The 8,935-nt window shown below is 60.2% G+C and overlaps 2 protein-coding genes across 2 annotated transcripts; both read left to right on the top strand.

Moving 5' to 3' along the window:
- Positions 1-1,252: 1,252 nt before the first annotated feature.
- LOC135317328 (feather keratin Cos1-1/Cos1-3/Cos2-1-like) lies at positions 1,253-1,558 on the top strand. The gene has a single exon (XM_064473398.1). The coding sequence runs from the start codon at positions 1,253-1,255 to the stop codon at positions 1,556-1,558; it is 306 nt and encodes a 101-aa protein (XP_064329468.1).
- A 7,071-nt stretch (positions 1,559-8,629) lies between these two features.
- LOC135317329 (feather keratin Cos1-1/Cos1-3/Cos2-1-like) lies at positions 8,630-8,935 on the top strand. The gene has a single exon (XM_064473399.1). The coding sequence runs from the start codon at positions 8,630-8,632 to the stop codon at positions 8,933-8,935; it is 306 nt and encodes a 101-aa protein (XP_064329469.1).

The raw sequence follows: 8,935 nt of genomic DNA on the forward strand, positions 1-8,935 counted from the left end.
AGACCCCACAAGCTGCCTGGGCAGTATCTCCTGGGCTTGGCCACCCTCACAGTAAAAGGGTTTTTCCTCATGCTTTTGTGGAATTGCCTCGCACACTGCTCCAGTGCGTACGCGAGGGCAAGGCAGGCAAGCAGCCCTGCCTACACATGGGCAACCGTGGACTCGGCCGAGGACACACGGGGAAGCCCCTTGGCAGGGCTGGGCTGGAGCACCCTGGGGCAGGACAAGGCTCCAGGCACGCTGATGGCGTTGGCGTTGGCGTTGGCGTTGGCAGGGGGCGCCCAGAGGGAGCCCAGAGAGCGAAGGAGGAGGCCCAAGAGGTGCACAAAGGCCTCCCCAGAGCAGCATTAGGAGGAAGAGAGTCCAAAGCAGCAGTGCTGAGCACCCGCCTGCCGAGACAACGGCCATCAGCCATCAGAGAGAGCTTGGAGGGTGGGAGAAAGGGGACGTGGCACATCGCCCGGCTCGGGAGCCCTTTGGCCTTCTGGGCGAGGATTGCAGGGCTGGGAGTGGCAGGACCCTTCCTGCCAATGGGGCTGCAAAGAAGCCCACACGAGTGCCCCAGGCCAATGACGCCAGCCTGCACGCGACCCCTCCGGCGCTTGGGACTCCTCTTCTGCGGGCACTGGTGTGCGCCTGTCCCAGGAATCCCTGGGGCTCCCAGTCCCGCGCTTGAAAAGGAGCCATCACCTTCAAGGGGGAGTGGGTGCGGCCAAACAAGGAAATGAAAGGGCAGCCATGCAGAAAACCAAAACAGCCCGTATCATTAGCTGGGATGTTTTGCATTTCAGATCAGCTTCCTGGAAAATTACTACTTCCGCAGAAGCTTCCTCTGGACCTGGGCCAGTGCAGGACCAGTATAAAAGCCATCGCAGCCGTTCACTCTCTCATCCGCTTCACTCCCCTTCTTCTCCTTCGGAAGCAAGTGAGTTGGAAGCTCTGTCCGACACCGGGGCTTGGGGCTGCCACCCCTGGGAGGGGAAGCGGGGAGAAGGTCTGGCGTGGAGAGGGGCTGAGTTTGGGCTGAGGGGCCACCTGGGCTCTTGTTGAGGGAAGAGCTTCTGTGGGCCTGGCTCTCTTTGCATGGTGCCCGGGAGGACAGGCAACGAGGCGCGTGGGCATCCCTGCAAAGCCTCCGGCTCCGCGCCCAGCACGTGCCCTGTCTCCCGCGAGGTGGGCGGGCAGGCTGCTGCTCACGCGCCCCCGTGCTCCTTCTTGCTCTCTCTCCCAGGTGCACCTCCCACCCCGAGACATGTCCTGCTGCAACCCCTGTGTACCCTGCCAGCCCTGCGGCCCGACCCCGCTGGCCAACAGCTGCAATGAGCCCTGTGTCAGGCAGTGCCAGAACTCCACCGTCGTCATCGAGCCCTCCCCCGTGGTGGTGACCCTGCCCGGCCCCATCCTCAGCTCCTTCCCACAGAGCACCGTGGTGGGATCCTCCACCTCCGCTGCCGTTGGCAGCATCCTCAGCTCTCAGGGAGTGCCCATCTCCTCCGGGGGCTTTGACCTCTCTGGCATTTGCAGCCGCTACTGTGGCAGAACATGCCTCCCCTGCTAAAGCTGCCGCAGGCGGCCCCGCAGAAGGACCCCCAGGAACCCAGAAGACGGTAATGGACTGAGCACAGAGATCCTGGCCTTCGCTTTCAGGGGGGGCCGAGCATCCGCGGCTCCGCCTGCAAAGGAAGGCAGGAAGAGGCACGCCAGGGCTCTCTGAAAACATGGCCCTCGTCCAACCTGCCTGTTTCTCACTCTCGTTTCCCTCTCTCTTCTCTCTGTTGTCTTCTGCTAAGCCCCTGGGCTGTGAGCACCTGCTAAGCCCCACGCGAGGATGGACCCGCTGCCCCTCTCCCTCTCAGGAGCAGGCAGGCAGATGCCCGGTGCAAACGCCGCCCTGGGCAAGGGGCAAAGGCTCCTAGCTACCCCTGGTGCTCTCTGCACCGTGGCCCCCACTCAGAGGACCCCCTTTCCCTCTTTGACCTCATTAAAGTTCTGCTGCATCCCAGCGTGGGACTCTGCGTGGTCCTTCTCCCCGCCGTCCAGAGACAGAGGTGTCGCTCTGGGGAGATCTTGCGGGCACGAAGGAGAGCCATCGGCGTTCCCGGAGGAAGGGGAGGGTGAGCCATAGGCAGTGGGCTCCTTTCAGGACACTGTCCCTTGCAGCTGGGCAAGAAGTCCCTGGCTCCTGTAGGGCCAGCAGCCATCAGGGCTGCCTTGCTGCATCCCTGCCCACAGATGGCCTCCTCAGCCTTCGAGCACGCCCTGCAGATGACGGGGAGCCCAACCACTGCCCGAGCGAGGTGTCCATCTCCCCAGCCGCACTGCCTGCTGCTGCTGGTGGCCCTGGGAGCTGGTTCTGCATCCAGCAGCACCTGTGAGGCCTCCCTGGCTGGCGGCTCTTGCTTCAGGAGGGCCCCTCTCCCTGCGGCAGTTGCGGTAGCGGTGGCGGCGGCTGTGTGACAGGTTGCTCCTCACGTGCTCCTCCCTGCCATCTCTCCCCAGTGCACCTCCGACCACAAGACACCTCCACCTACAGCCTCTCTCCCCCTCAGCCGAGGAAGCGAGGTGGGCTATTCCTCGCCCACCTCCCTTTGTGGCTTCCAACTACAAGCTGGTGCTTCTGCAGCATTTCAGCTCTCCTTGCATTGACTTAGCCTTCCTTGTAGGTCTGGCAGGGATCTCGTCCATCCCCAGTCAGCCCCAGCCAGCATCTTCTCCAGCACAGCTAGAAGAGGCGGCGTTTCAAAGTGCAGGTGTGGTCCTGCTTCCAGACAGCTCACGCTCTGTCTCTCTAGGCAGGCATGCAGAAACAGTACGTAGGAGGGTCTGCGTCACCTGCAAAAGGGGCGTGTAGACTCTTGCGCCCCCTTTCACGCCCCTTGCTCACATCACGTCTCCCACCCTTTGCCACGTGCCATCTGCAGCCTCCCCTCTCCCAAAAGGACAGCTCCCGTCCTCGCCAGAGGGTCAGGACTCCCCTCTTCCCCCTCCAGCGTTGACAGTCCCGCCGACCCACTGCCCTGCTCCTCCCTAGCCTGACAGCCGCGTCTCACCAGCCTCTGCCAGTCCCACCAAGGCTGCCGCGTAAACCTGCACCGCGTCAGGCTCCACGCTCCTCAGGCTGCCCAGGGAGCTCCCAGGAAGGGGGCCAGCTCCTGTGTTCTCCTCCCTCCGCCAGCTCAAAGCCGCCTCCAAACCTCCGCCCAAAGGGCGGAGCAAAACGCTCCGGGGGGCTGCCTGGGCTCTCACACCTCTGCCCCAGGGAGCTTTCCTACTCGCATCGCCTCGAGGCTGAAGCGCTTGCTTGGCCAAATAAGGGAATCGAGGTGCCACCTGTGCTGGGCCCCAGGCTCCCCGGTGCCAGGACCAGGTTTCCAGTGCTGGGAGCTTCCTCCTGGTGCAGCCAGGCCACAGCTCGACCTTTCCAAATCCTCTCGGCCACAAGGGCCCTGAACATCCTCGCAGGCGCTCATACCCGCTTGCAAAACTGCTGCCCCTTGTAAAACTCCGGGCCAGGCTGCCCAAGGGGAGCTGCGCAGCTTTAAGACAGGCAGGCAGGAGCCTGCTGACAGTTCCCAGAACCGGAACCGCAGTGCTCAGGCAGAAGGAGACAAAGGAGGCGGCCACGGACACAACCCTCACAGCCATCTCCAGCAGGGCAAAAGGCTCCCTGGCCGGCTTCTCTGGCCGCCCAGCGCACAGCCAGAGGCAGGGCAGCGGCTCTGCCAGAGCACCATGCCGAGCAGTGCTGCTTTTCTCCTGCTTGATGACACCAATGCCAATCTCTACCTCGCCCGCTCCATCCAGCACTTCTCGGGACATTCATCTCTGCGTGCGTCTTCCCAGGGCTTTCTGCACACACGGTGAGTCTGCCTTTCTTACCTGAGAGAAGGCCACTGGGCTGAAGCCGCCACCCATGACGCCGGTTGTATTTTGTATGGAGGAGGGGAAGGCAGCACACTGGGAATGGTGGAAAGGTTGTCAACGGGATCCCAAGGGAACAGCTGTCCGTACTGCATAATCGATCAGCCGTGGACTGTAGCGGCGATCCACCAACAGGACAGCTCCTCCTCTTCTTGACTTCTCCATGTCTTCTTCCATCATAACTACCTAGGTGCCGTCCCCACAAAGTGGAGGGGCTGCCAGGGAAAACTCAGAGCAAACGCCAGCGATTTCACCCAGAGCGCCCTGTCTCCTTAGAGCAGCTGGCAAACCTCTTCACAGAGCTCTCCCCCTCTGAGCAGTCGTTTGCACTGGGATGGACTTTGCTCACCAGTTGGTCCCACTGACTGTAGCACGAGGTGCGCACAGAGCCCTACCACTGACAACCAAGTCCCAAGCGAGCATGAGCTGGGCTGCACCGCCTCGCACCCCCAGAGCGCACCTCCAGTCGTTCCCCACAGAAGCCATGTACACTGTGATCAAGGCACTCGCACATACTGCCTGCAAATGGCTTGTTTTGCCAGAGTAATTCTGCGTGTGGCTCTTCCACAGGGGCATTGTGTCAAGAAAAGCCAAGGGATCCCTGCGGATGGAGACAACGCGTGTAAGACTCCAGTCAAGACAGATCTACACCCTGCATTGCCTCGCCTCGCATTGCCCTGCGTTTCGTCACCTCGCCTCGCCTTCCCTCACTTTGCCTTGCCTCGCCTTCCCTCGCTTTGTCTCCTCCACATGTTTCCCATCCAGCATGTGGATCCTTCTCCACTGTTGTTGCAAGCCCTCCTTCTCCACCCCACCTCCCCTGCTCCAGAGAGAAACTGTCCCCAATCGGATGCTCCCAGCCCTTCCACCATCCTTGCACGTGCTGGCCAGTACCACTCTGTTCCCGACTTTCTAAGCACTTCCCTCACCTTGTGTTTCTTTGGTCTCTAGACCAGAGGCTGGAGGAGAGGCAGCACCAGCACTGTTGAAGACAGACACTCCTCTGTCCCGGGACAGGCTGCTAGGGAGGGCGGGTGAGGATCAGGGGCCATGGCCCGAAGAGCGGCACAACCACAGCTAAAGAGCGGCACAGCCACAGCCAAGTGGCAGCTGCCTTGCATCCTCCTTCTCATACCTGGTGCCCTGGTGGAGAGCTGAATCACTGTGGAATAATCGCTATAGGTGACTTAGAAATTAAACTTATGTTTTTAGAAAGGTTGCAGCATGGAAGACGCTTTCAGGGTAGGGTGCAGTTGCCGGGTCAGGAATCCATTCCATGGAATTTCCCTATGTTTGTAACCTTAGATGTCGGCAATGCCAGGAGAACTTGGTGTACCGAATTTAAGAGGATTTGTCCGGAGGGTGGAGTGGTGCGGAGACACCGTGGCCAGGCTCTGTGGCCATGGAGCTGGTACACTGCAAATCTGGCCGGGCTCTGTGACCATGGGGCTGGTAAACTGCAAATCTGGCCTGGCTCTGTGACCATGGGGCTGGTACACTGCAAATCTGGCCGGGCTCTGTGACCATGGGGCTGGTACACTGCAAATCTGGCCGGGCTCTGTGACCATGGGGCTGGTACACTGCAAATCTGGCCGGGCTCTGTGACCATGGAGCTGGTACACTGCAAATCTGGCCGGGCTCTGTGACCATGGAGCTGGTACACTGCTAATCTGGCCGGGCTCTGTGACCATGGGGCTGGTACACTGCAAATCTGGCCGGGCTCTGTGACCATGGAGCTGGTACACTGCAAATCTGGCCGGGCTCTGTGACCATGGAGCTGGTACACTGCAAATCTGGCCGGGCTCTGTGACCATGGGGCTGGTACACTGCAAATCTGGCCGGGCTCTGTGACCATGGAGCTGGTACACTGCTAATCTGGCCGGGCTCTGTGACCATGGGGCTGGTACACTGCAAATCCGGCCGGGCTCTGTGATAAATTGGAACGCGAGGTACCACGGAACTGGTACACCGCACATCTGCTACCCTGAGCCGACAGTCTGCCTTGCTTTTGACAAAATGCTGTCTTTTTCGTGAACTTTGCTCAATATAATATCATTACAATAGCAAAACACACCTCCATCCCAAAAGCTACCCGCCTCTAAGGTGCAACCACCCCTCACTGGGCATGCGCTTTGAAGTTTTCTAGTCTACACCTTTAAAAGCAAAGAGAGGAAATTCTACACCAATCATAACAAAGGTATGTATGACTGGAGTTCGTCAAGATCCACCTGAAAGGTTGAAAACCAGTATAGAATAGGTTAAGAGAAAAAGGCTGTTAGGGAAGATACCATCGCGTGCCACTCTGACTTCTGGGATCGGCCGACGGGCTGAGCCTCTCTTCCCCGCCATTGGGACGCCTTTGGGTAAGACTGGAAACCTCTACACAGTCGCTTTCAACCTCTAACGCATTAGAGTCGCTTCGTATTTGTTCTGCGTAAATCTCTAAGGCATCGGAGTCGCCCTGTAAATAGCCATTGCACAGAGTCGCCTCATATTCGTTTAGCATACTTGTAGCCCAGCAGCGTACTCGTATCTTTGGTATTTATGCGTGTCCTGTAACCAGCAATCTTATCACCGGTACTCCAAAGATCCTGTGTATCTGTTGCTTTAATAAATTGCACTACTCATTCACCTAGCCGTGATCGTTCTCACTGAACGCGACCGGCTTGGGCAGCTGCCAAGTTAGTTACTAACAACAAATACTCTGATGGGTGGTTACATCTACCATCCTTGGAAAATAAGCCGTTGACCAAGCCTGAGACGAAGACTGGACTTAGCCGCAGCTAGGGTCCTCTCTGAGAAGGACTCCAGAAAGCAAGGGGGTCCTGTCTGAACCTCGTGACTCAACAGCAGGGTCTCCCCCTAGCCACTCCTCAGACTCCAACTATTAACGCAAGAGTCACCCCACAGGGCCCCAGCGAGGCCAGGCTGCACACCAGGGAATCAGTGCCGCCTTTGGAGACAAGGAGCACACCGGTCCAGCAGCTCTCAGCACAGGCCAGCGTGGGCGCTGCCTCGCAGAAGCAGCAGCCGATGCCGTTGGGGCTGCGCTTGGGCAAAGAGAGGGTGAGTGCCACGGCTGCCAACAAGGGGAGAGTGGCCCCAGCCCTCAGGCCTGCCACCGCAGTGGCACAGACCTTCCCTCGCATGTCACCGGGGACCCCTGGGGCTGCCACCTAGCAACAGATCGGTCGTAGGCCGTGACTGTGAGCGGGAAGAGCTGGGCCACGCAGCTGCGCAAGCGGCTTGTGCTTTCCACAGTTAGGGAGTGCAGCGGCATCTTGAGCCTCGTGACTCATGAGCGGCAGATCACCGAGGCCCTCAGTCCCAGAACCGTTGAGGTTGGAAGGCGCCTCTGGAGATGGTCAGGTCCAACCCTCCTGCTCGCAGCTGGCTCAACGAGAGCCGTTTGATCAGGACACTGCCCCGTGTGGTCCTGAATAGCTCCAAGAATGGAGACCCCACAAGCTGCCTGGGCAGTATCTCCTGGGCTTGGCCACCCTCACAGTAAAAGGGTTTTTCCTCATGCTTTTGTGGAATTGCCTCGCACACTGCTCCAGTGCGTACATGAGGGCAAGGCAGGCAAGCAGCCCTGCCTACACATGGGCAACCGTGGACTCGGCCGAGGACACACGGGGAAGCCCCTTGGCAGGGCTGGGCTGGAGCACCCTGGGGGAGGACAAGGCTCCAGGCACGCTGATGGCGTTGGCGTTGGCGTTGGCGTTGGCAGGGGGCGCCCAGAGGGAGCCCAGAGAGCGAAGGAGGAGGCCCAAGAGGTGCACAAAGGCCTCCCCAGAGCAGCATTAGGAGGAAGAGAGTCCAAAGCAGCAGTGCTGAGCACCCGCCTGCCGAGACAACGGCCATCAGCCATCAGAGAGAGCTTGGAGGGTGGGAGAAAGGGGACGTGGCACATCGCCCGGCTCGGGAGCCCTTTGGCCTTCTGGGCGAGGATTGCAGGGCTGGGAGTGGCAGGACCCTTCCTGCCAATGGGGCTGCAAAGAAGCCCACACGAGTGCCCCAGGCCAATGACGCCAGCCTGCACGCGACCCCTCCGGCGCTTGGGACTCCTCTTCTGCGGGCACTGGTGTGCGCCTGTCCCAGGAATCCCTGGGGCTCCCAGTCCCGCGCTTGAAAAGGAGCCATCACCTTCAAGGGGGAGTGGGTGCGGCCAAACAAGGAAATGAAAGGGCAGCCATGCAGAAAACCAAAACAGCCCGTATCATTAGCTGGGATGTTTTGCATTTCAGATCAGCTTCCTGGAAAATTACTACTTCCGCAGAAGCTTCCTCTGGACCTGGGCCAGTGCAGGACCAGTATAAAAGCCATCGCAGCCGTTCACTCTCTCATCCGCTTCACTCCCCTTCTTCTCCTTCGGAAGCAAGTGAGTTGGAAGCTCTGTCCGACACCGGGGCTTGGGGCTGCCACCCCTGGGAGGGGAAGCGGGGAGAAGGTCTGGCGTGGAGAGGGGCTGAGTTTGGGCTGAGGGGCCACCTGGGCTCTTGTTGAGGGAAGAGCTTCTGTGGGCCTGGCTCTCTTTGCATGGTGCCCGGGAGGACAGGCAACGAGGCGCGTGGACATCCCTGCAAAGCCTCCGGCTCCGCGCCCAGCACGTGCCCTGTCTCCCTCGAGGTGGGCGGGCAGGCTGCTGCTCACGCGCCCCCGTGCTCCTTCTTGCTCTCTCTCCCAGGTGCACCTCCCGCCCCGAGACATGTCCTGCTGCAACCCCTGTGTACCCTGCCAGCCCTGCGGCCCGACCCCGCTGGCCAACAGCTGCAACGAGCCCTGTGTCAGGCAGTGCCAGAACTCCACCGTCGTCATCGAGCCCTCCCCCGTGGTGGTGACCCTGCCCGGCCCCATCCTCAGCTCCTTCCCACAGAGCACCGTTGTGGGCTCGTCCACCTCCGCTGCCGTTGGCAGCATCCTCAGCTCTCAGGGAGTGCCCATCTCCTCCGGGGGCTTTGACCTCTCTGGCATTTGCAGCCGCTACTGTGGCAGAACATGCCTCCCCTGCTAA

The sequence above is a fragment of the Phalacrocorax carbo genome, chromosome 25 (assembly GCF_963921805.1).
Source record: "Phalacrocorax carbo chromosome 25, bPhaCar2.1, whole genome shotgun sequence".
Classification (NCBI taxonomy): Eukaryota; Metazoa; Chordata; class Aves; order Suliformes; family Phalacrocoracidae; genus Phalacrocorax; species Phalacrocorax carbo.